The 26,745-nt window shown below is 53.2% G+C and overlaps 1 protein-coding gene across 3 annotated transcripts in view; it reads right to left on the bottom strand.

Moving 5' to 3' along the window:
* The window catches only part of LOC119104458 (ras-GEF domain-containing family member 1B), a 148,148-nt gene that overhangs the window by 36,442 nt on the left and 84,961 nt on the right, over positions 1–26,745 (bottom strand). For all 3 annotated transcript variants that reach the window (XM_037228164.1, XM_037228163.1, XM_037228162.1), the window contains one exon: positions 13,967–14,107. In XM_037228164.1, the coding sequence (XP_037084059.1) occupies positions 13,967–14,107 (141 nt within the window). The remainder of the gene's footprint in view (positions 1–13,966; positions 14,108–26,745) is intronic.

Genomic DNA, 26,745 nt, shown 5'->3' with positions numbered 1-26,745 from the left:
TCACACCTGGGCTCCGCCGCTCTCCGAACCCCTTCCCTCTTTGCGACGTCCTCTATGTCAACGAGACCTCCTTAGGCCTCTGCGCCGGCCCTACGCCGACTCCAGACTTCAGTTCTGAGCCTAGTTACGTCATCAAATCTTCGCCACGAACTCCGCGATTTCTTCGCACCTCAGTCCTGACTCGCGAACTCTGCAGACCTCGGCCACGAGCCACGGGATTTCATCAGACCTGAAACCCGTCATACTTGCCGTGGCTTGTCCAGTCCTGGCCCTCAACGTAACCTATTCACACCTCCATCCTAAACCTTGGTGTCACTGGATCCCTATTACAAGCGCTAACATCTGCTAATCTCTGAACTGATCCCGCGTACCTCTTAACTCCGCGGACCTCTGACCTGACCCCGAGGACTTCTGAACTGCCCCCGCGGACCTCTGACTTGACCCCGCGGACCTGTGATATGACCCCACGGACCTATAACCTGACCCCACGGACCTCTGACCTGATCCCGCGGACCTCTGACTTGACCATGCAAACCTCTAAACTGACCACGCGAACTTCTGACCTGACCCCACAGACCTCTGACCTGACCACGCGGACCTCTGACCTGACTCTGCGGACCTGACCCGACACCAGGAATCTCTAACCTACCTGATCCCACTGGACCTCGGACCGTGACCCCAACGGGAACCTCTGACCTGAACCCGCAGACCTCTGACCTGACCCCGTGGACCCCCTAACCTGACCCCACGGACCCCTAACCTGACCCCACGGACGCCCTAACCTGACACCACGGACCCGTACCCTGACCCACGGACCCCTAACCTGACCCCACGGACCTCTAACCTGACCCCGCGGACCTCGGTTCGGAGCTCCGTCGTCGCCGCGCCGCTACCGACGACTGCGGCAGCCGTCGGGGTCGTCTCTGCCCCGCTGTTTGTGTGCCCCTGCCCCGGTCGATAGGCCGGCACCCGACGGTGCCGGCCGGTTACCCCCGACGGGAACCGGGCCCCACCCCTCGCAGGCTGCCACTCGAGCTGGCTATCGAGGCTCTTACACTGAGAGGCATCGCTCCGAACGCTGGCCGGGCTGGCGCTGCCGGCGGAGAACAGAGGCGCCGGAAATGACGCAGAGTGGGTGATTTGGGCGGGATGGGGTGAAGCGGGTGCTGATTTGGTGCCGTTTTTCACGTGATGCCGTAAGGGTTAACATCGAACTACGTTGGCGGTGTCTTTTTCAGCGAGTTTGGAATGAGCGACTAGGTTCTGCTACTGGTATTGCGTTTCCGCGTGTTGGGGAAAGCTGCCGCGTGTATTCTCAAATGCGTCCCTGGTTTGGAAGGTTCGCGATAGCACACTCTCCGTCCGGATTCAGCAAGCACACACACGGAACAGACAGATAGTCATTTGTCAGATTAATTCTAATTTGGAGAACTTCATTAACTGCTACTTGCATGACCGCTTCCACTAGCCCAGTTTGACGTCCCAACTCGCAGCCAACAAGAACCCACACGTTAAATAGAATATCTCTCAACACTACCCGTGCCGTGCAGGTCCCACACAGACAGGCTCGATCAATGTCACCATTCCGAAACGGGAATGTCACGACCAGCGAGTCACGCGAACCGCATTTTATTTGGGACGCCACGTGTGGAAACAACAGCAGCATGAAACTCTTGACATACCGGCTGTCACCTGGATTTCGTCCGTCCTGCAAAACTATGCATACTTTTGGTACATGAGCCCTCACGAGGGGGCGGGCTATTCATGTGTCCAGAATTGGCATCGATGCCAGCAGACGCGGGGTTGCATGCTAAGTCTTTACCTTGATGGCAGCCTGTCAGTAGAAATGGCCATCCACCAGTATCACGTTGAACGCCATGAACGGATACCGAACTGCTACTGAAGCACAGTCATGTTTCCGAATTACAAGCGCTGGTTCCCTTTCACACATGACCGCTTTCCTGCTGTTTGCATTCTGAGCCACTATCGGTGAGCTTAACTGCTGTGCCTGTGCGTTTCTGTATTCACCAAACAGGGTTCTGTATTGCCTAACTGCACGTGCCGTTTGGCTTATGACGGCTACACACGATGCGGAGAGCCTGGGCACACGGCAAACTAAAAGAAAGACGGCAATGGCATTACAACCAACAAGAAAAACCTTCGTCTCTCTAAACCACGCAGCAAAACAGCAGCCTTGACGGCTTTGTCTGGAGCGAAACGCCGTCCACAACAAACACTTTGCAAGGCTCTTCCGCTGCTTCAACGTAGCCTCCTTCGGGGAAACACTCCCTCCATTGGCAGCCATTGGACAACGAAAATTACCCTGCGCTGACAACTCGCATCTACTCTGGTCTGATTCTGACTTTGATCCACTCTGATTCGCCGCTTGTGGTTTATTCATTGATCCAAACAAAACACGTCAAATCCCATCAAAGCCAGTGGAGCACCACCGCCGAGCGCTTCCGTTGGGGAGAACTCCCACACTAATGGAGAGTGACGCACACAGCGTAATATGCTAAGATCTGCGGCAGACTGCTGTCATCCGTACACGACTTGCTCCGTGGAATGCAAATGACACGAAGCGTTTTGTGATCATCTAACGCTTTTCGGACATATCTTTTTCATTAAATTTCCCGGAAAAAATACAAAAAGCTAATATTCAACATAGTTTCACGATGCCAGTGTTGAGTCTCCAGTAGCTTTTCCAGAGGCCAAGAGCTGAGTGAAGAGCTTTAAAGGGCGGATTTGTTTAATCATCGTCATACACTTCCTACCCAATTCGTTAAAAGTAGTGAAGGGGAGCTTGTCCAATCTTGCCATGGACCGAGTTCATGGCAATGCCTAGCTTGAGTAAGAAAACGTTGTCTTTGTTAGTCATTGTTGGGAGTTGCTAATACCTCCCCGTAAGATGTTGGTTTAAATTTAGTGGTCAGCACAGGAAACTAAAAACGTAGCGATTGCATATGTTCGGTTCATTACCCATCAAGTGATCTTTCTTTGGAAAAAAACAATTTTCTCAAATCTCCTTGTGTCATGTGTCATTGGGGCTTTACGACGCACTCAGCTGCTGAGGCTACATGGCGTCGCCTGCCTCTCACCCTGGCAGGAAGTGCGGGCACCGCGGGGGCACCGCGGGGGCACCGCGGGGAATCGGACCCCGTACCACTCGTTTCCCAGACGCGCAGTGGTTAATGCAGACGCGTTAACCACTACACTACCGCACCCCAAATCTCCTTGCGCAAGTTAAGGACATCTCTTCTGTGCTTGTAGCTTACAAATCTCGTTCCTTCGCCGCTCGGTTATGTCAAGCACTGGGAAAATATTTCTTATCTTGCGCTCAAATCATGAAAAATTCCCTTCTTCTCTACAGGCCGTGCTTGAAAGCGATGAGTGGATTGCAGCATGCAGGGCTGTGGTAATAAGTGAATGCTTCAGCGGAGCTTATTCTCTTTGGATTTAAACTTTTGTGATCGATTTTGGGACTAATCGGCCGTTAATCGCCCAAACCGAAAATTGTTCCGGAAGGAGGAATTACAATTCCGAAAAGCACCTTTCCAAAGACCAACAAATCACGAACGCTGGATACACTGCCACTCTTGCTCTGCATCCGATAGCTATATTGTGGAATAAAACGCTGGCACAGCTGATATATCACCGCGTACGTCTTTTCATCACGGCCACTCTCGAGGCTTAAAATTTGTAAGTAATCACTGCCCAGAGCACAAACTCGCGGCAAAGGGGACAACATCTATCAATCGATAGAATAGTCCACGAATTTCAGCGTACTTAACTCCCAAAAGTATGCTGGGTAAGTTCAATCCATTTCACATAACTAAAATGCGCCATGCACCATGATCAGGCTCGGTGCAAGCGATTCCAGTTTTCTGGTTGGAAAGGGGATGCAAGAAATGTGGTTGTAGCAGCGCGTTTTCAACCGCAAAGCATGCGAAGCAACGGTGAATCACAACATGGATCAGCATTCACTGCGCTGCAATGCTATGACGTCATTCGACAGTGGGCCGACACGTTCGTACACCAGACACATCAGCGGCGCTCGAGCCGTCAAAGGGCCTGTTGACCTTCTCCCCGAACGGGGTCTGTGCGTACAATTTTCAACTATGAATCTCTTAATCTAGTGAAATGTTCTGTAAGCTGAGAAGTTAATTCCAAAATATTGATTAAAAAAACCATCTGGACAACATCATCCCACAGGGTTTTGTTACATCTTAAGCTCAGCTTTATGTAATGTTTCCGTGGCCTTGCACAGACCCAGGAAAACAATGAACATGGCAGGATGGCGTGGGTGGTACGTCCAGCATCCGCTCAAAGCAGACAACATGAAGGCCTCCCGACATAAGCCGCCACCTCGCATTGACCGCGATCGCGTCACGGTACGCGGAAGCCCTGCAGCATTCAAAGCCATGCCATGTTCGTCGCGATATGGCCTGGATTTCAGTCGTCGTTCGAAGCGAGAAGTGACGGTCTTCGTAGCGGGCGACGCCTGACACAGCAGGGGTCACCTAGCATTGATGGTCAACGGTGTTGATTCCACGTTCAAATTACTTGGAAGCTTGCTTACAACCTAAGCTTACGAACGAAGTGGAAGCGGCATATGTCTTTGAAGCAGCCATATCACTGGATGTCCCAAACACAAGCTCAGATAAGCGCATTGGTTGGCGACGCTCAAACTTGGTCCAAAACTTCGCAGCTCCGAGACTCCAGGACTCTGTCCCCGGCCACAAGTTTGGAAACGCACGAAACTAATTTCGCTAAGCTGGTTTGGGTCTTCTATCTGCCATTTGTTTCCTTTCACTTCCGCTCTCATCCCAATTTTCCCATTTTCATTTACGCCTTCGCTCACCCTATCCTACACACACGAAGACCGTTTATCGCTTAGCGCATCTGCGCGGTTGACGTAAAATGGATCCACGCCGCAAGACACCCGTCTAACAGCAACACTGGGCGAACGTCGCACCAGCCGCGCTCAACGTGAATGTGCTTGCGCTCGTAGACAACTGCTGCAGACGTGCGCCGAACCGCGTCCCAGCGTGGCAGACGGCTTCGAAACCCATCGCACGTGCGGTGATGGGCCATCGCGCGACCCCAGGGTATTTCCCTAGGGTTCCGTGGGTGCAGTTCAAGTGCCGCTGGCATTGGCAGCACTTTTTATCGGTTGTTGTTCCTGCGCCTGGGCTCTGGCGCTCGCTACACTGGAAAAAAATGGCCGACGCAGCGCTGCCGGGAACGCGTTTCGTGAAGGATTCAGGAAGCATCAGTCATCGTGCAGCACGATAGCGGAAGTGGAAGTTTCGCGCTCCGATAAGACTTAATCGTTTTTTATTCGCTGATGCTCCGAACTGCTACAATCATTGGCGTCGTCAGCCGCCGTCGCGACCAAGGCCGGAGCAAATCACCGACGGCCGAAAACAAATTCCAGAGCTTTCACTGCCAAGAGTAACGCACCACCAGACTGTGCCTACAAGGAGTTACAAAATATCCTGTTTTCTTCAACGAGCAAAAGGGTGTAGTTCAAAAAAACATCCCCACTACATGCCAAACAACTTGTCACTTCCGTATTGCGACTCCCGATGTAACGTTATGTACCTTTTTGATGCGTAACATTATACGAGGCATAGTGGGTAAAAGCCCTGTCATAACAAGCACGCCACAGAAAAGAATGAGGCAGTGCACTGCCGCATCTAGCTTCCTACCTGCAGCCTGCCTGTCCCATCTGCATCTCGCCGCGTGCCGCCCGTCGCACACAAAAACGGGCGACAGATCGTTAATATCGGCCGTAATTATGTGTCATGTCGTGTCAGAGCGTTGCGCCGGTCGCTGGCCTCCATTCCGGCCGGGATTACCGCTGGGGGCTGCCGGCGTCGAGGCGACGCCCAGCACGAGCAGAGTTCCGCTGGGGCTGCCTGCGTCGGGCGACGCTCAGCACGAGCGGAGTTCCGCTCCGTCGGCTCGACGCAGTAGCGCGCTGGCCTCATCACGTCATCTCCTCATCGTTCAGTAACGCGCTGGCCTCATCACGTCATCTCCTCATCGTTCAGTAACGCGCTGACCTCATCACGTCATCTCCTCATCGTTCAGTAACGCGCTGACCTCATCATGCTATCTTATCGTTCAGTGATGCTCTGGCCTCATCACGTCATCTCCTCATCGTTCAGTAACGCGCTGACCTCATCATGCTATCTTATCGTTCAGTGATGCTCTGGCCTCATCATGTCATCTCCTTGTCGTTTAGTAACACGCCGTTCTCATCATGTCATCTCATCATCGTTCATTAACACGCGCCGGTCGCCTGTGGCCGCCCGGGTGTCTGACGACACGCGTAAATGTCGTCAAACCTCAGCACCCTAGCACCTCACCACCTCAGCACCGCAGCACCTCAGCACCTCGGCACAAGTTGCTGAGGTGCCGGGGTGCGACACGAGAGGGTGCTGGGGTGCTGCGGTGCAGCACGAGCGGGTGCTGGGGCGCGATACGAGCGGGTGCTGGGGTGCTGCGGTGCAGCACGAGCGGGTGCTGAGGTGTGACACGAGCGGGTGCTGGGGCGCGTTACGCGCGGGTGCTCAGGTGCTGAGGCGCGACACGTTAAGGTGCTGACGTGCCGAGAGGCTGAGGTACTGACGTGCTAAGGTGTGACACGTGCAGGTGCTGAGGCCCGCAGCAGCTTCAGCATTGGAGTGGAAGCCGGGTGCAGTGTGTGTGTATGGGGGCGCAAACCGAACCCGGCCCTTTTGACCTTAAGACCGGACCTCTTAATCTTGGGCCAGCGTCCTAACGTTCGCAGTGACGGACGGAATAGAAAAGGTGGGTCGGGTTCGTGTATCCCAATGAGTGTAGGACTGCATGAGACTAGAAGATCCGGAAGCGCTGTTTGATAATCCTCGAGATTCTGAGCGCGATTTATTAGGCCAATGCTCTGCCATCAAATTCAAGGTAATTTCATTTCACCCTTATTTATGTGCAGAAACATCATTGTTGCTACTGAGCGTGGGCAATAAGCAGTCCTGCTATTGCTTTTCCCTGACATTTAGAACCGGCCTTTAAACATAATGCCAATAACAACCCAAACTGGATCATCTAGTCATTGTCCTATGGTGCCCTTTTGGCCGGAAATGGTGCCCACAAGGGTGAGCGCAATTCGATGATAAATGACGTTAAGGATGACGTTATGAATGACGAATGACGCACAAGCATCAGCAACACGGAAAGTGGCGCCAAACCCCATTAAATGAAGAACATTTCCTATTGCAGTACATGTTGGCACCACATACCGCAGCGGGAAGCCCATGTAAGCCACCGACCGAACATGTCCAGAACCTAAAACCTAGGATGCATCGTAAGTCAATGCAGCGTGGGATACGGAGCATTCTATGAGACTAGTGTGAGTATTCCTGCTGATATCCCGAATAAATAGAACGGGGTGGGCACCCAACCAACTGCTCCACCCGTCCATACCCGTGCTAGCCACGCGGCTACCAACATCCCGGGCAGGAGGGGAAGGGGGGGGGGGGGGGGCTGGCTCGAGCCTGCAGTGGACGGGTAGCCAGCATGCAGATGCGAGCCCCTGATAAATATATAGACGTCGTGTGCCGACAGCGCAGTCGTTAATCTACAATTAATGACGGCTCGTTTTTATGCGAAATGATTCTGAGGGGCTCGCTTTCCCAGCCTTGCTAATGTTCCAACTCCGAAGGGGTCATTTCGAAGAGTGAGGCACCCGCCTCTGCGAACAGCCCAAACTGGCAACGAATGTGCTGCACGGAGGGGGAAAGTTGGGCACCTTCTCCGCGGAGAACATTCCACAGCTTCACGCGAAGACCTAAGTTTCCTTCATGACGAGGAGACAATTCCATTCCCATGCTTTTCCGGTGTTCACATGGACAGTTCCTCGCGGGGGTCGCCGCTGTCCGGGCCAATATCACGGACCATGTTACTGAAATGCGGTGATAACGGGCCAGCAACGAAGCGTTCAGTGGGTGGCACGCAGGGCATCCTCCCAACGGCGTAGGGATACAGGATAACCCGTCCCGGCTGGACATTGAACTCCCGTACCCCCGGCGTTTCAGGAGTCCCTGCTCACGCCCTGCGTCCCAAACAGTACCGGACTGTCTGGGACGCGACGACAACAGCGACGTTTGACCTCCATGGTGCAGTGATGGAGGCAGAGGTCTCTCATCAAACGGTCTCTTAGGTCTCTTGCCAGAGAACCAGCCGGGCCGTATTATTCGTTCTCTTGTCGTGCCTGCGAAGACGCCTAGTCACCAGCTTTTGGCTAACAAACTACATGCTAACAGGCTGTCACCTGAGAGCAGACTGCACACCTTAAGTACAGCGTTCTCGTTCCCCTGTCGTGCCTGCGAAGTCGCCTACCAACCGGCCATTGGCTAACCGATTTCAGGCCAACAGGCTCTTTGCCACCTGAGAACAGGCTGCACACCATAAATGCAGCGTTCCCAGACTGGGCACGAAGACAAACGCCGTAAACACAAACGCATACATTTAGGTGAAAACGCCAGCACTCTGTTTCCACTTCATTTCATTTTGGCCGGCATGCGCACGCCAGCGGGCCCCTCCCTGCCCACTCCCTTAAGGAGCGCATGGTCCGGCAGGCTGCGGTGCCGGCGCGATAAATCGCCGGCCGGCACACACGGCGCCGCTCAGTGTTGCGGCTGTTATCGGCGCGGCAGTAACTCAGGCCGGCCGCCGGTGCAGGCTCGGCCCACACGGCCGATACCGGGCCCGGCTCCCGCCCGGAGGACGGGGACGCATGGCTCCCGGGAGACGCATGGCTCCCGGGAGACGCGTGGCTTCGGGGAGGCGCGTGGCTCGTGGGAGACGCACGGCTCCGGGGAGGCGCGTGGCTCGTGGGAGACGCACGACTCGTGGGAGACGCATGGCTCCCGCGAGACGCATGGCTCCCGGGAGACGCGTGGCTCCCTGGGAGACGCATGGCTCCGGAGAGGCGCGTGGGTCCCGGGAGACGCATGGCTCGTGGGAGACGCATGGCTCGTGGGAGACGCATGGCTCGTGGGAAACGCATGGCTCGGGGGGGGGGGGGGCGCACGGCTCGTGGGTGACGCGCGGCTCGTGGTAGTCGCCTGGCTCCTGGAAGATCCATGGTTCCAACTATAGCTCCAGGGAGATGCATGGCTCCAGAGCAGAAGCGTAGCTCCAGGAAGACGCATGGTTCTCGGAAGACAAATGGCTTCAGAGACGCATCTTTTCGAAGGATGCACATGGACCCAAGCGTAATGGAAACCGAAACATAAAAGAACGGCCATATGGCTATGGCATACCAGCTGTTTGTGGGAAACTAACATAAACGCTACAGTAATGCAGGAAATAACTGACTGAAAAGAGAATTGGCCCACCCGTTTTTTGTTTTGTTTGGGGGGGGGGGGGGCAGCCCCTATCCTGTTGGCTCTAGTACGGAACACGGAATACGGACGCGGGACAGCACAGGTGTGCAATGATCACATGGGGGAAAGAGTCGCGGGAGACGCCCGGCTCCGAAGGGTCGTATGGCTTCAGAGGAGGGGAGGCATGGCTCCATGAGAGAGGCACGGCTTTACACAAGAGGGGTGAGCCTAGCGACGGCGCGCTGTTATCCAGGTGCTTGCTGTGCGAAATATGCAATACGGAGAGAAGCCGCCAAGACTACGGGAATAACATGGATAAAAGAGCAGACGGAATTGCCAGATGGGGATAAATGGTCGCAGAAGTCGGAAGTGCATTAATGCTAGGAGAGGCGTAAATTGATGGTGGGAAAGGTGTAAATTAATTAGAGATTTATGGGTGACGAGCGGGCGCATGACTGCAAAAGTTCATGAATGAAGGGGAGATGAATGGTACGGAGAAGCAATACCGAGTGCTGAGATGTTTAACTGAACGGCGTTTAAATACGCGACACGTGCGCAAATGGCACGTGACGAAATATCACGTGACTAAGACAAACGCGCGCCGCGAATGTGCACATGATCACGCGCGTCAGACGTGCATGAACAAGACGCGTAATTGCACGAGAGACAAACGACCGCCTGGAACACACCGACAGCGCCAGCGACCCGGCATAACCACGATCACATCCCAGCAACAGCCGCATCCCGCTCCATCTTCCCCCGGCGCCGTTTCTCTTCCCCTCTCGCCGCCGGCTTCGCGCCGCCCGGCCAGCGGCGCGACCGTTTTTATCGTCCGCCCGTGGCGCACACAATGGGCGATCGGAGATGCGGCAGGGCACTCATGGTGGCCGGCGATTGTATAGAGGATCACGCGTGTGATGGACGATCGCCCCCGCCGTCGCCGCGGAGAGAGAGGGACGGAGGGAGCGGGTGGAGAGAGGGGAGAGACGGCAGAGCGCAGGGAGAGCGTGGGGGAGGGATACGGCCGCTGATTTAAAATTGATTGAGGCAGAATCGCATCCCATCGCTGCAGTTTTATGAAGACGTTTGCCAGCGCGCAGGGAAGAAGAGAACGGAAAACGGAAGCCGAAAACAGTGAGCAAAATATCCATTCACAATTCCAAAAGGCTAATCGCAAATGCATTGTACGGATCTAACGACGCAGGAAAACATTGGCTTCACAACGAAACACGACGGCTAACACCATCCCTGCGAACCTAAGGAGCCAAATTCCTTCCGAGGAGGACACTAATAATGCATTTCATAAGTACAGCTGATACGAACTGGGAAGGAATTATTTAAAACCTTAAGTGAAAGTAAGGAGGCATTCTCAAGGCGGCATGCTGAACGATGTTTGATACTTCAAGCGGAATCATTCCACCCCAGCACAGCCACGAGAGGGCCCGCCACAATGCAATAACGAAGAAATCAATTGCATAGCTCACTCAAAGCGAGCTGTGCCACGCTCGCCTCTTTTGTTGGACTTTCATCGAGCGCACCAAATAAGTGAAGCCGGTTTCGTACACAGTGAGAAAAACATCCCGCGGATCAAATCAAATTTGCCGATTGCAAATGTTGCGGGCTCCCAGGGTAATAACGCACGTGCCGCGAAAAAAACAGCTGAAGCCAAGCTAAGTGACGACAATGCCGGTTTCAGAGCTCGAAATTCGATCGTAACGCCATCCACGAGCAGTAGATGACTTAACTTTTGAGCAGTTTTCGATGAACGACGCCGTGCTCTTTTCCTTAGTCTATTGGCGCAGAAGTGCGCCTCCTAAAATAAATACGCATGCAGGTCAAAGTCCGTCTCGAAATCTAGTTCGCCTGCTAAAATATGGGACCTGGGTCTCGCAAGGACTTCCAGCAAAACGAGCTCAAAGTTTTGAGCACGGGCGGTTTTTTGGCGCTACCACGTCAGCGTCACAAGATCACCAGCCGCATTAATTAGGCCGCCTCGATTACAGCACGAGGCTAGTTTGTCGGCACCGGCGCTGTTTACCTGTCGCTCAAGTTGAGTAAAGTCGCATTCAGGGCGTTAAGCACGTTATGCGGCATACAAGAACTCAGTCCAAGTCAGGTGCGAACACATAACAACATTGAAAAACGTAATGTTGGAAACAAGATGCTGCTTACGAAACACATCCTCTTCCGTAAATGTAGCACCGGCTAGGGCAAGCACTGATCACTTCCAATCGCCGTACAATGCAGTGGCAATCACAACGTTGTGAAACCCTGGCCTGCTGTACGAGTAGAAGATGTTGTGATGTGATGACGATGTGATGATGAATAGAAGATGTATGCACGTGCAAGCAGCATTTCGTTCGATAAAAATACGACGACAAAAATATGACGCAATGACCATGAGTAATGACGGCACCTCGTGGTTTCGTGCATTGCTGTCTCGCTGGAAAACCACCACGTCCACCTTAACAGATGCAAAAGAACTGTATGGTCCACAATCGTGAAGGTCTGCGGGACTTCCTGGTACCGGCAGCGAGCGCTCCGGCCGGACAATCTTTCAATTTCATTCCTCTACGACCCCTTCTTTTGCTTCTGCTTCTGCCTGAATGTTTCCAGTCACGGTGGGCCACGAGACGGAAGCGCAGGAGCTTACAGCGCACCCTCTCGGGAAGCCCGCTAATCACAACCGCGCGTATGTCTATCCCCGTTCTAACCACGAGCCGACCAAAAGCATACATCCCCGCCGCCTACACATGGAGGAGCTTCCTGTGAGATCATGGTTCTGGTCTGGGATGACGCAGATGGCCGCATTATGTCCCCCATTTCTTATCTTCCTCCCTAATGCCATGACACTAAACGGTCCTTTCAGGGCGAAAAATCGCTAAATCAACCGCAGCCAAAAAGGAAGCATGCATCCTGCTATTCGGCCATCAGCTGCGACGACCTCCAAATATTCCTGAACGCAGTATCGCACGGCTTAGCCTTTTTAAACAACGCACGCTCCATTTCGACGCGTTGGTCTGTCCGCTATTGATATGGACCAGGCTGTGATATATCACGGGAGACATTCTGGGAGCCGGACGCCATCTGACTGCACGCTGCAAAAACTATGCTGGCTCTTACGAACTGGCGTATAGCTTTTGGTTGGCTTCACTGCTTTCATGGTTGAACTCATTAATTTATTTTAATGGGTTTACAGGCTGCTTGATTTGTTGTTCATTTTCTTCTAAGAAGTCAATAACCGCGCATTCAATATCATCACTGTCACGTCTTCTAAGAAGTCAAGAACCCCGCATTCGATATTGTCACTGTCAACTTAACGCTGGAAAAATGCTTCGTAGTAAGCACCACGTCGAGCATTTCTGCTACCGCAGCCAATCTGCCACCCATGTGGTAGCATCTGTCACTGTCATTATCTTAACGTCATGCCATAAGTTTAGGTAAAGCAGTCGTCGAATCTTTTTGAGCGCTCGGCAAGAGCGATGAAAGAAGGTCTTCGGCGACAAAACACAATTCTGCTCTAAACATCAGCCACGCAGTTTACTGAGTTGTACGGCCCAGACCTCATATATATATATATATATATATATATATATATATATATATATATGATACCTTAGTGATGTGCCAAAGGACAATCGAAAATGGTGCCAGCTTTCACATTCGAGAAGCTTAAATTTAACCTTGGCACGAATCGATCATTGCTCTGCAGCACTACAGCTCTCGGCTGGGCGGACGCAGAGACCCTGCTCTGGATGGAGCCCACGCTGGGCCCTCATGCTCGCCCGCTCTGGATCAAACGTATACCGATCCTGGACCATGCGTGTGCCGATCTCTGGATCAGACGCGTACCAATCTCTGGATCAGACGTGTACCGATCCCTGGATCATACGTGTACCGATCCCTGGATCATACGTGTACCGATCTCTGGATCATGAGCGTACCCATCTCTGGATCAGACGTGTAGCGATCTCTGGATCAGTTGTGTACCGATCTCTGGATCATACGTGTACCGATCTCTGGATCATTGCGCGTGCTCATCTCTGGATCAGTCCTGCACCGACCTCGGGACCAGTCGGGTACCGATTTCTGGACCAGACGTGCACCAATCGTTAGATAAGACGCACAATGATCTCTGGACCATGCGTGTATTGATCTCTGGACCATACGTGTACTGATCTCTGGATCAGACGCGCACCGATCTCTGGGTCAAACGTATACATAAAACTCCGCCAATCTCCGAGAGCCATCGGTCCATACGGGGAACCCCGTCTCGCCCACATGAGGACCAAATTTCCGCCTGCTGCATCGGAAGCAGGCCAGAACACACCGTTTCTCGATAACTGCGCATGTCTTAAGATAAGTTCTGTGGAACCGGACATTCCCGACAGCCGCTCAAATTCTAAAAATATATTTATCAGGCTGTCCGGCGCGCGTCGCGGCAAAATCTCCCCACGGACGTCAGCGACCGCAGCGCAAACTGAAGATCGAACCCGCGTCTCGAACGCGGTCTCGCACTACCGTCCCAGCTTACCAATTTCGCTGCCTTCTCCGCCTCACGCGGGTGAAACGGTATCGTGCCGGGAACTCACCTCCACGTGCGGTGCGTGACAGTGGCCGTGCGTGACTGTTCCGTTGGCGTGACGGCCGTCATCGTGGTCGGTTCCAGGTGCGTGACTGCCGCCGCCCGTCACATGACCGCCGCCGCCAGTCACCGTGCCGAAAATGGTGGGCTGTAACGCAGAAGGTGACGGTCGTCAAAAGAGCGTGGGTTCAAGGCTGGGTACTGGCTGTTTTTCCGTGTTCTCACAATCGTGTGACACAGCGACGCTAAGCGACCTGAGAGGTTGAATGCGTCCGTCAACCGCCACATGTATTGGTCTGTCGCCTGCTGCTGAGGTTCAAACGAGGTACACACACGTCAAACGTATGTATACGCTTCAGGTGTACCTAACACCGCATTTTTTTTTTGGGGGGGGGGAATGCGACGCACATGGTCACGCCCCTTTTTGTTGAAACGTCAGTGACTGCCTCGTCAATATTAGCGCTCAGGGGCCGCGGAGAAACCGGGATTAAAACCCGGATTGCGCTCAGGGGCCATAGGGAAACCGGGATTAAACCCCGACCCTTGTGTGGAACTTCAGACCGCTGATCACTCGGCCATTTCTTCTCTCTACCACCGTATCACTGTGCCCTATCATATGTCACCACTGTGACGTGTGCGCCACTGCCACACGTCACAGGAGTCCGCTAAGTGGACACGACCGATGTGTGCCCTCGGGTCTTATTCACCTGTGCGTGACTGACTGAAGAACTGTCCATCCACTCTCAGACTAGATCCGCGCTTTCCCGAAGGTTACGTGTTTTTTATGTCAACGATTTTCTGCCTTGTTATCACTATCACGAAATCGAGTTCTCTTTCTGGGCGGTTTCCCATTCAGCTCGGCGGTTTTGTATTCATCGTCTGCATAAGGTGCCGAGGTTTACAATTTATACCTTTTTCTAGGGGACCCATTAGCCTTCGTTTTTGGCGTCTCAGCGGAGTAAAATGGCTATACATCTGTTGCCAGCTTACTCCCAAGGCGATCCAAGAAAGTCAACATCTAAAATCACGCCTGCTGCGAAGTAATAGATAGCACGCTTCATGCCAATACCTGTACAATTATCAACGTTATTCCAACTATCCGTTTTACCTTATATTTACTGCCCCACATTTAACTAGCGTGCATGGGTATTGAAGTGTACACAAAAAAGGAATATACTAACGACAGCTTTTAATGATCTGCAACGAATGATCTAATAACGACATGCATCTAATGATCAAACAGCTCCTCTAACTATCGACGTTTAAAAAATTCAGGCCCCAGTCAAATGCATCCAAAACACAAACAGAGCTATAATAAGCAGACAGCCAATACCTACCACGGTCATCTTATACCAGAGGTAGCCCAAAAGCAGCGGACACAATGCCAGCAGCCAGACAGCCATCTGGCAGCGTCGCTCCTTAGACGTCCATCTGGCAACTCCACTCCTCAGGCAGCCATCTGGCAGCGTCGCTCCTTAGCCATTCATCTGGCAACTCCACTACTCAGGCAGCCATCTGGCAGCTCCGTTCCTTAGACGTATATCACGGACTCCGAACGTTTGGATCACCCACAAACGACCCGTCTCACTGTGACATGCAGTCTGTCCATTCGCGGTTTCAGATCCGGATGCTCAGAACCGGATCCGAACCGGATCGCGTTTCCAGGCGTGAATGCTGCGATCGACGCGATACGGTTGGCTCAGGACACGCATATCCGAAGCGTGCTCACGAGGTTCGTCTGGCGGGCAGCTCAGTCCGTTCTGTCCGGATTCCACACCGTCAAACCGCTCTCCGGTCTTCAGAAGCTGCGCTGGCATGTGACATCGCTTCTTTACGCGGGCCGAAAACCGACTCGTCACAAACGTCTCAATGCCCTCTCCACCTCAGAATAGAACGTCTCGCTTCACTGCGGCGACGCACATCGGGGGTTAGCACCAGACTTCATTCAGCGACCTGTTCCGCCTCCCATCGCACTTGGGTCCCCATAGAGCTGGGGAATCCAGCCAGGCCTTGATCTCTCTGCAATACAATGATGCATCCATATGTCTTGGTATTGCTGTGAACGTCACCGGAAAGTGTGCCGTCTAGATTTGGCACATCTTCTCTGTGCTGTTATGCTCACGCAGGCTTCAGGTCTCTCAGGTCTCTCAGGCCTCCTGCCAAAACGCGAATTCCCGTCGTTTCACCGTCGTCCTACAGCAATGGTGTCTTCAATCGCGCCTGTTTCTTTCTTTGTGAGTGGGGGTACTATCCGTCTGCGGTGACTGCCACGTCAGGTCACGTCAAGCCACGCTACGTCATGGCACCAAAGGTCGCGTCAAATCACTTCAGGTCACGTCGGGTCGGGAAAGACCGGGTTTCGTCAGATCAGGTCGAGTCGTGTCGGGTCACGTCGCGATAGGTCACACCAGGCCAGGTCAGGCTCGGCCAGGTAAGATCAGTTCACTTCAGATCAGGTCAGGTCAGCTCAGGCGGCACCAAACCGGAAGTGTCAGCCGCTGCCGGCTGCGAGCCGTCAAATCCCGGAAGCGCGGGAGACGGCTGGCAGGGGAGGGGATGACGCGCCCACCTGGACGGGCTGGCCATAGCACCGCACTGCAGCGCACGCCGACAAGTGACGTCACAACGGGGCGGGTAGTGACGTCACCTCGGCAAAGGTGACGTCACGATGAGCCTGTGGCGCCACGCAAAACGCAGAAGCAGCCCTCAAGGCCCGCGCAGCGGGCTCGTAGACCAACGTATTCACCAGCACGCAGATTGGTTGTTTACCACGAGGACGGCGGTCAGAATAGCGAGCTGTTTCGCCGCTGAATAGGCACCGACGCCGACGCCGTCAAATCGTTACCAAACAGCGAGCCATACCAGCCTGATCACCCTGACTACCACGATCCCACATCAAAGCGCTCCTCACAAACACTACCGCGCATTGAGCGTCCACGAGCTGTTCTAAGTCTTCGCTAGAAATATTCCCGGACGCACCGCTGGGACTGACACCAAGTCGAGACGGCCGGCGAGTCGCGAGTCGCGACGGCCGGCGAGTCTCGAGTCGAGGCGGCCGGCGAGTCGCGAGTCGAGGCGGCCCGCGAGTCGCGAGTCGAGGCGGCCGGCGAGTCGCGAGTCGAGACGGCCAGCGAGTCGCGAGTCGAGACGCCCGGCGAGTCCCGAGTCGAGACGGCCGGCCATTCGCGAGTCGCGGGCGTCGTCGTCGGGCGTCGTGAGCCTGCTCCGTCGCTCTGTGCCGGCGGCCCGAGCCTCGACGACGGCGCGATATGCCTCGGCCGGCCGTCGGCAACAGCAGTACGAGCAGGGTTCGACCGCCCCTGGGGCGCGTGGCGATCACCGGCGCGAAAACGCCGCCGGCCGGATCTGTCGACGCTGACAAGCTAGTTACCGGGGCCGGCGAGCGAGCGAGGAAAGTCAGTGTCTCGAAGGGCAGTCGCGCCGCTGGATCTCGTGACGAGTGGCACGAGCGTCAGTGATCATGACGCGCCTTCTGCGCCGCGTGCGTCATGAGGTCTCGGGGCGCGTTCACCATCGCTTCACGCACGGCTGATACGCGCCGCTGATATTGGCGTTGGCGTCTCCCCCACGCAAGCGTCATCGGAGAAGAGAATCATCCCGACGAGATGGGCCGGCGGATTGATCCGGGATTTTTGCGCTGATGAAAGCTCGACGAAAAGACCTCAGCCACTCCACTCAGCAATGCCGCGCGGCGTCGTCGCCGGCCAACCCGCTGCCGTAGATCCGTTCGTGACAGCGCACCAACGTATCTCGGTACGCTCGCCACCACCCGTCAACGAGGATCCCTTCGTCAACGCAGATTCGTCGTCACTTTGGGGTCCATTGGCTGTGGCGGATCCATTTCTCACCACAAATTCACCATCACTCGAAATTAGTTCGCCATGGTTGATCGCTTCGCGGCTGTCTTCGCAATCGCTCACTTCGCAATCGCTCGATTCGCAATAGCTCTGGCAGCGACGAGCGCTCCGAGGGACACGGGACCACGCAGTGCGAGACTCGCGGTGCACTGCACTTCGGCCGGGCCATAGGCAGAGGCGCCCCCAGGCACCGACCTGGGGCGCACGCCCACGACACGCCCAGTTTCCGCGCACGAACTGCAGGGGGTGGGGGGTTGGGGGGTGCGGGGGTGGGGGTGGGGGTCAGGTTTCATAGACGAGCGCCGCCGCGCTCCAGTGAGCATGATGACAAAGCGCATGTCAAACGGAATGGAAAACTACCTCGCCTCTTTGAACATGGTCAATTGCAGCTGAATTCACGCACGAAGTGAAATTCGCCGCACATTTCAAATAGTTTCCATGCAAAGCGGGCGGCGGCATTGCCAGACAGAAGCTGTTTGTCAGACGCCACCGCGGCGGGCGCCGACTTCAGTCTGCCGTCAGACTCTTTCGACATCAAACGGCCAGCAGACTCCGCCAGCGGCATACAAACGGTCGACGCCGCGTTGCGTGCGCCTCACGCGGAGGGCCTGCCTCCGCCTCTGCGCCCGAAATAGCCCCGGGCTAAACACACGGTCGGCGGCGATATGCGCGAGCAAATCGCCGGTGTTTATGCCGGGAATAGGTATACCTCTGCCCGGATGGACGGGTGCAGTTCACCGCACAGGGAACGCCTTGGGGAGTACACCGGGAGTAGGTGTACCTCTGCCCGGACGGACGGGTGTAGTTCACTCTACAGAGAACGCCCTAGGGGGTACACCGAGAGTACGTGTACCTCTCCTGAGCGGGTGTAGTTTACCGTGCAGAGCATACCGGGGAGAATTCAGGGGATAGTTCTCCTATCTAACTCTTCCAGGCGGGTGAAGTCCATCGCGCAGACAGGTGAGGGGGCTGGGGGGAAGGGGAGAGGGGGGGTATACACAGGAAGAAGCTGTACCTCTCCCACGCGCGAGTGGTCAACCAGGCAGAAACACCCCGAGAAAAACATCGGGAGTGGCTGTACCTCTTCCGTGAGGGCGCTTCATTCCATTACGCAGAGGATCCTCCGAGGAATATCATTTATACTCTTACAAACCTATACTCCGAGGAGTATCACTCATACTCTTATACACTTATACTCCGAGGAGTATAAATGAGTGCACCCATTCTCCACAGAGCAGTTCACCGCGCAAAGATCACCCTGGAAGAGTACACCGGGAACAAATGCACATCTCAGGCCGGGTACAGACAATCGCTGAAAAACACCCTCGGAATTATAAAACCGGGCGAGAATGTTCTTCCCAGGCTGTCAATCTACCCGGTGTCCCAGTCATGAATACACTTAGCAGACATGGCCACGAGCGTCAGAACAGTTCGGGGCCCTCGTAAGAGCAGGGCCAGACACATTCCAGCGCCAATATCCCAACGCCAATCAGTTAATGCGCTTCTGTGCGGCACTCTGCCGCTCTTCGCTGATCTCGCGGCGGAGCCCGACTGTAGTACTCAGCGCGTGTGGGACGACAGTCGGTTCCGCACGACGCGCCAGCGGACACGTTGTGCGGAAACTGTAACTGTACCTCTCACGGATAAGATGCATGGTCTGGGAGGAGCGTTCACAGCGCCATCAAAGCCGCAGCATTTCAATTCAAGGGAGCATCACATCTTAAGATGGGCTTTTGAACCAAAATACCCATCCTGAAAAATATAATAGCCAAACCTCTAGTATCTGCGCTACAAGTCCTCTAAAATGGTGAGCAATATTTCGGGGAAGTGTTTCAAAGTCACCTTGGCATCCATGACGTCAAATAACATCGTTCAAATCCTGCCATTCCATAGCCCATGGGGTGATCAACGCCAGGAAAAACATGATTGTCAATTATCGGTTCATACCGGTTGATATCTGGCGTTCGCAAGCGCGATTTCCAGATAAAACGACCGCCAATTGGCTCTCAATCGATGCTTTGCAAGGTGAGATGACTTAATGAAACCATAACACAGTGAGAAGCATGTTCACTAAACAGAAAATTGTGCTGCCTAGACCAATCCTTCCACTTAAAAAGCATACCAATATTTACACGTGAGCTTGTTTCATGACCCCTGATGCCTGTTTCAAAATCTTCAAGTGTGACTACCTTTGAGTGAAAAATCAGTCAGCTTTGTATTTGGACGCAATCAAGCGACGGTGAAAGCTGCTGAATAATCCTGTACTCAATCACTTTATGACAACATTGTGCCTGGTGTCGTGATTGCCTGTGCCTGGTGTCGTGATTGCTAATGTGATTGATACATGTCTCCTGTGATTGTTATCGATGCCATCTATATATGATTCCATCTATATATCGACAGCCGACAACGACAGCTGCTTCTCAATGGCCCTGCGTTCCACCCCCTTACGAGAACGTGTCCCGCTGGTGGTGATCGACGCCAACGACGCTTGTGTGCACAGATGACAAGGAACGCACTGCCCAACGTCTTAGTGCCGCTGGCAAAAGCCACATAAAACATTTAATACGCTCAGAAGCAAGATACAACTCAGAATAGCAGCCTCCAGAGCCGTCAGCTGGCGCACCGAAACTGAGTGCTCTCTAGCAACCGCAATAACCGAGCCGCTAGACATTCCACGGCAGACTCGGTTTTTTGCTGCCTTGGTTATTGGCTTCTCTGTAACGTGGTTGTTACGTATCTGTTCCTTGCGGCAGATGGGGAACCCCAACAATAGAAAACCCCGTCAATGGAGAACCCCAACAATGGAGAACCCTTACAACAAGCCCTGCCTCCTCGGCTAGCCACAAATTATTCAAACTTTCAGCCCGACAAGCTTTCTCCACCGGGTCTGTCGGAGCGATAGGCTTAATTAATCATTTGTGGACATCACTCAAGCAGCTGAAAAAACACTCCTCTTGGACCCAGCAGCGGACGGGTAGTTTAGGCCGAAAGGATGCTTGAGCCGAAATTACTGGAGATGCCTATTTAACTGTAGCCTGACGAAAGGAAATCAACGACTTGATACACGCGGGGACGGCCTTGATCTCCTGGCTCTTGGGCATTATGAGCTCAGGGCTCTCAAGCTGGCAATCATCGGCCTTTTATTCACCAGGAGGTACCGGTTAACCTTCCGATATGCTGAATGACACCTTGAATAGAATAGCATGCCGAATATCGTGCTTAAGGGAGTACCTCGTGGATTATTAAAGGTTGACAGCCGTCAACTTTTAAGAACTCTGAATTCAGAAAGTCAAAACAAGCGACGCTTGATTGAAAATCAAGTGTAGCCAACGCCTTTTCCGAACACGTCATCGAGTGGTGAATGTTGCTGCTGAGGATCACAGTTATTGATGGGCCTGCCACAGGGCAATGTAATTAATAATGACAGTGCAGGAAAGCCGCGAAATGGAACGGATCAAACTATTATATGAAGCGGGCCCTTGCCCTACCCAATCATGGCCCGTCGTCACGTCAAAAAGCGCCGCGGGCTACCACAGGCCAGCAGTGGACGTGCGTCGTCCCTGAACGTGCGTCGTCCCTGAAGGTGCGTCGTCCCTGAAAGTGCGTCGTCCCTGAAGGTGCGTCGTCCCTGATCGTGCGTCGTCCCTGAAGGTGCGTCGTCCCTGAAAGTGTGTAGTCCCTGGACGTGCGTCATCCCTGAAAGTGCGTCGTTCCTGAAAGTACGTCATCCCTGAAGGTGCGTCGTCCCTGAGCGTGCATCGTCCCAGAGCGGTCTAAAGGACGCAGCCCACCGCTGCGTAGGGGTGACGGGAACGACTTCTGCCTCACAATACATCATCGGTTCGCGTTTGTGTTTGGCAGAGAGGGCCGCGTGAGGAGCTGCGACGAGCGATGGCCGATCACTTGCAACTTGCATGCGGCTGAGTCAAGCGCATTCAATTCAAGCCGTCGCATCCAACTGCATTCAATGCCGTTTAAAAGGCAAACGACACGCCGGGCTCTTCATGCCTGATGTCCGTCTCCTTAACAAGACTTCATGGGTGCGCGGCGCAAGGAGGCACTTGATACCAGCAGCTGCTTGCTCCGGTACCCGTCTTGTGTACCAACAGCTGGGTCGCTCAAACCACCAGCAGTGGTGTCTAACAAGCGTGCTAGAAATATTCTGCCAGTCTAGTTTATGGGTTGCAGTACGTCTGTTTCGAAAGTTTTGGTGCTTTCTGAAGTTTGAATGCGCTTGTTTTCAGAGTGAGTTGCCGAAGAACGGGTCTGTTTAATGTCAGGTTTCAGCCTTTCTTTCCGACTCTCTAAGCATGCATCCCACGTTGTAACAACAAACTGCAGAATCGACGAATATCAACTTCTCCGCATAATTAGGCACAGTCATCAAAATCCCAAACAGTACAAACCCGTTAAAAATTGAAATATCGACAAAATCGAATCGGAACACGATAATTGTATTCAAGTCAGGTTTGACAATCGCGAACCGGGGAAACCTTTAGGGTGAGGGTGGGGGCGCTGGGCGATTTCTCGCTGGAATGACTTGATGCATCCAGCGAGCCTCAGGGACCCAACTGCTTTGTCCGGCACACTTAAAATACACCTCGTCTATCCTGCCGCGGTTAATTCGGGGTGGCGTTCAAATTGCCTCCGCATTTAACGATCCGTTTGTCTTCCGCGGCCGTCAGCTGTCTTTTTCTGCAGGCCGAGACCGGTCTCAGCCCAACCAGCCTTCGAAGTCGGTGCATGACAGGCCGTATTATGGCCACCGTCGAGTGGAGTCCCGAGAGGAGTCCTGCTCCAGATGGATCTCAGAGAAAAGTCCTGCTCCAGTGGGATCTCAGAGAGGAGTCCTGCTCCAGTGGGATCTAAGAGAGCAGTCCTGCTCCAGTGGGATCTCAAAGAGGAGTCCTGCTCCAGTGGGGTCCCAGAGAGGGGTCCTGCTTCAGTGGGATCTCAAAGAGGAGTCCTGCTCCAGTGGGGTCTCAGAGAGGGGTCCTGCCTTAGCCACTCCGACCATTTTAATCAAGCGTGCTTATAGGGATTGGGCCAACAACACCTAAGCCAAAGACCGATTCCAACTGAACGGGTTTTTAAAAAACACGAAGAAATCATGACCATCAAACGGGCCATGAAAACTACAGCAAATAGAGAGAACGAAAATGCTACCCTTTTCCCGACTGACCGCTCAACAAACTGAAGGCCACCACCATACAACGTGCTGAAACCGTGCAGAGTTCGTTACCATAGAGCAAAAACCGATGTGAAAAGCACAAGTTAGCTTGACACCGTACGATCGTGTAGGGACATGGGACCCACACTCAAGCCCCATAGGTACTGCTAGATGACAAGTTGGATGGGCGATCACTAGTTGACTCAATCAACTCCTCCTGCCAGCTTGTAATCCGTGTAATGTGGAGCGGGTTCAGAATTTCGCCCTGCCGATTGAAAAACCAGACGACATTTCCTGATAGAAAACAGTTGGAGGTTTATCAAGAACAACGCGGGTCATTATTTCCAGGGCGAACGTCATAAACATCGCAGCTGTGACTTCGACGAGTTATGAACGTAGATCAAAAGTAACGGTATAATCTTTCAAATTCAATGGGACGGAAATTGCCCCTTGGGGACGGCGGTCTCCACTCCGACCGTTTGAGACATATAACAAAAATATTAATGGAGCTACAAATCTGATAACGGCTAACCTTGGCACGGTTGAATTTTCTTCAACCATGGACCCCCTCTACCATTTATGTGTGGCGAGGCATGGCATGGAGTTGCCCATGCCTACACGTATTAAATGAGCTGAGCTGAGCTGTCAAATCGCATAGCGAATGTGACATGACCACCGAAAAGCTCACATAACGCAAACCCAGCAAATGTCCTCATCTCACGTCCTCGTGTGCTCATGTGCTCATGTGCTGATGTGCTGATGTTCTCATGTTCTCATGTTCTCATGTTCTCATGTCCTAATGCCCTGGTGGCCTGTACTCAAAACGGTTGAATAAGACACAGCTCTGACATTCAACACAGACTCATAATCCATCCGCGCACGTCACATCTGCAGGAAACTCCCCAGCCGCTTGCTGGCGTCAAAGCTCTATTGCAAAGGCCCCCAGCGTATCAGCGCGGCAAGACGGCACGGACCACGCCCGGCGCGCGCGCGTTTGTGCAGCGCCGGCGCCGACAGGGCTGGTCCGTGCGGAGGCGCGTGCCACGCCCGGCACGTGTCCGTGGGCGGGCGGGCAGCGCCGACGCCGGCAGGGCTGGTCCGTGCGGAGGCGCGTGCCAAGGATTCCACGCGGCGAAGTGTTCTGGAGATGTCCGCGTTAATGCGGTTTGAGAACGACGTCCGGGAAACTGCGCCGCTAACAGAGATTACGCTCTCGGAAATGATGCCAAATGCAATTAAGTGTCCACTTTTAAGGCCATCAAAACGTCGAAAGGTGGGCATACGAGGAAGGGAACTGTTCAGATGCGCTTCTCGAGCACTCAGAGGTGTTTTGACCTTTAATCGTTACATGAACCCCAATACGTTGTCATTTGCTTTTCGCGTTTGGTTTTCATATTGGGTGACGATCAAACGCCGTCTCAATCCATACCAACCAGACCGACAATCTAAAGCAGGAAACGGAAAGACATGTACAATGGTACATCATGTTAAATACATAAAAATCAACAAAACATCTAAAGCAGAAAACAGAAAGACAAGTACAATGGTACGCAAGCCTGTCTCACCTATATGGATGCATTACGTAACAGAGTTTGACACAGACAAAATCATATTAAGTACATAAAAGTCAACGACAAAAAACAATTATGAGTCAATATCAGCCGTGACCCCCTGGCCGCCAAGTTTATTAACTTTGGGCTCACGGCTCAGCTGAAGTAACAGGCGGAAAAAGTGATGCTGATAAAATGCATGACGAAAATTGGCTTTCAGAAGTGGTTTTCCATCCCCCATTCCAGGGGATTCCTCACCGCTGGTCTGCATGCCAAAATACCACGCGGATTGGCGCATTTGACAAGGTTCAACGCGCTTCATAACAGCTCCTGCCACCTAGCGGATATATGTTAACTATAGCTGACACAGACGTCTCTGCAGTCGCCTTTCGCTCCATAGCGCTTAAGACCATAACTGTTAGTTTACAAACCTGATACTAGGTGGCAGTCTACCACCATTACCATAGAGGTACTGCATGGGGGGGGGGGGGGGGGGTACCGTGGAGCTCGTCTGAATGCGCCTATCAAAAAAAGCTCTGATGCCGGAATAACACCGCGTGCTTGGTCAGCACATACTAGCAGCCGACGATCTGACGAAGAAGATTTTCTTCTGGCTTCCCCACCGCGTCATTTCGGCGGCGTGGTAGCTCACATTATGCGACTTCACAGAGACCGATAGCGAATCGGGGCGATGTCGAACAAGACCAGCAAAATTTGCAAACGAAGCAGCGATAGCAATGTAGCCGTTTATGCCTTGTTCGCCGCACTAACACTACACAATTTAATGCGCTTCTGTTATGAACACTGGACACATTGTGTACTTATTTGGAGCGCTAAATGCTTCACAATGTCTTGGTTTGTTATCGTTTTAACACAAGAATCACAGAGACCAACGAGAGATATCACCACACTGCTCCCAAAGTGACTTCTGCGTGAATGTCTAGTGTTCACACCACGGCCGCTAACATTAGCCAGTCCGGCGCTATATTTCAAGCATCAGATTCATCGGGCTCAGCAGGCCAAAGTGGTAAGTTTTGCTCGATGCTAGTCGCGAACGATACTTTTAGTTAACACTGTTTTGTTTCTGGGAGGTCGGCCAGCTCAGCCATGTCGTGGCCGGCCATAGCATCGCAGGCTGTTGTAAATTTTTTTCTGTCTCTGGACGCAGGGGTTGTCGGTGTTGTTTACGCTCCTTCACTACAAATATGACTTTTTCTTGACTTTTTACATGGTAGCAATGACCACGAAGTTTACAAACTGCTGAAAATGTTCCTTGCTAGTTCAAATTGTTCCAGGACAATCCAACAATTTTCCTAATTCCACGGGACCTAGCATCATGTCTTGTGCAAAATGTTTGGGTCCCCCGCGAGTTCTTTGAAACCGAAAATATCACGATGGTAAAACTTGGACCACGAATACACATACATTGTAAGTGCAATCGCTTCCGGAACACTTAAAATGGCTCGAGTCATCCCACCCAAAGCCTTCGTAAACACGGTCGTTAAGCACGGTTGTAACACGGTCGTTGAATATCCCCGCGATCACAAAGTCATATCCTGTGCATCCACAAATGATTTCCCATTGATCACGGACGCTTCAAAGCGCGGAGTACCTCACATAGCAGTTAATGACGCGCACCGCGCCTGTGCCAGCGCCACCGCGTGCAATGCCAGTCCAGGCTGGACATGACACCCCTGGTCACCCCACCGGGTCACGTCAGTGACGCTCCATGCCGCGCCCCGACACGTGACCCACATCGGGGGCAGGAGGCGGGGAAGGGGGGACTTCCGGCGGAAGCGGTCGACTCCGCCCGGCGTCAGCTGACTACAATAACACGTGACCTGACAATAGCGAGCTCGGGTCGTATGGGACAGGACCAAGCGATGCCGGATATGGTGCGATCTCACATGATACCACCTGATACCACATGATGGCACGTGACAGGTGACAAAATGATACGTGAATCCGCTTGAATGCAGGTAACCATCCACGTGCGGAATTTAACGCTTTCAAAGACTGACAAATATTATTGGATAATGTAGTCGATGGTGTAACACTAGTTTCATGCCACGACCTCAGCTCGATTTCATGTCGAAGTGAAGTGAAATGCTTGACGCATCGATTTCATGCTGTTGTAAACGCCATTACGTAATGCTACAGGACGTTACGGCGCGTGAGTCGTCCC

This window comes from Pollicipes pollicipes, unplaced genomic scaffold (genome assembly GCF_011947565.3).
Source record: "Pollicipes pollicipes isolate AB1234 unplaced genomic scaffold, Ppol_2.1 Scaffold_6052;HRSCAF=7182_pilon_pilon_pilon, whole genome shotgun sequence".
Taxonomy (NCBI): Eukaryota; Metazoa; Arthropoda; class Thecostraca; order Pollicipedomorpha; family Pollicipedidae; genus Pollicipes; species Pollicipes pollicipes.
Note: the sequence above shows the minus strand (reverse complement) of the source record. Positions and strands in the feature narration are given on the sequence as shown.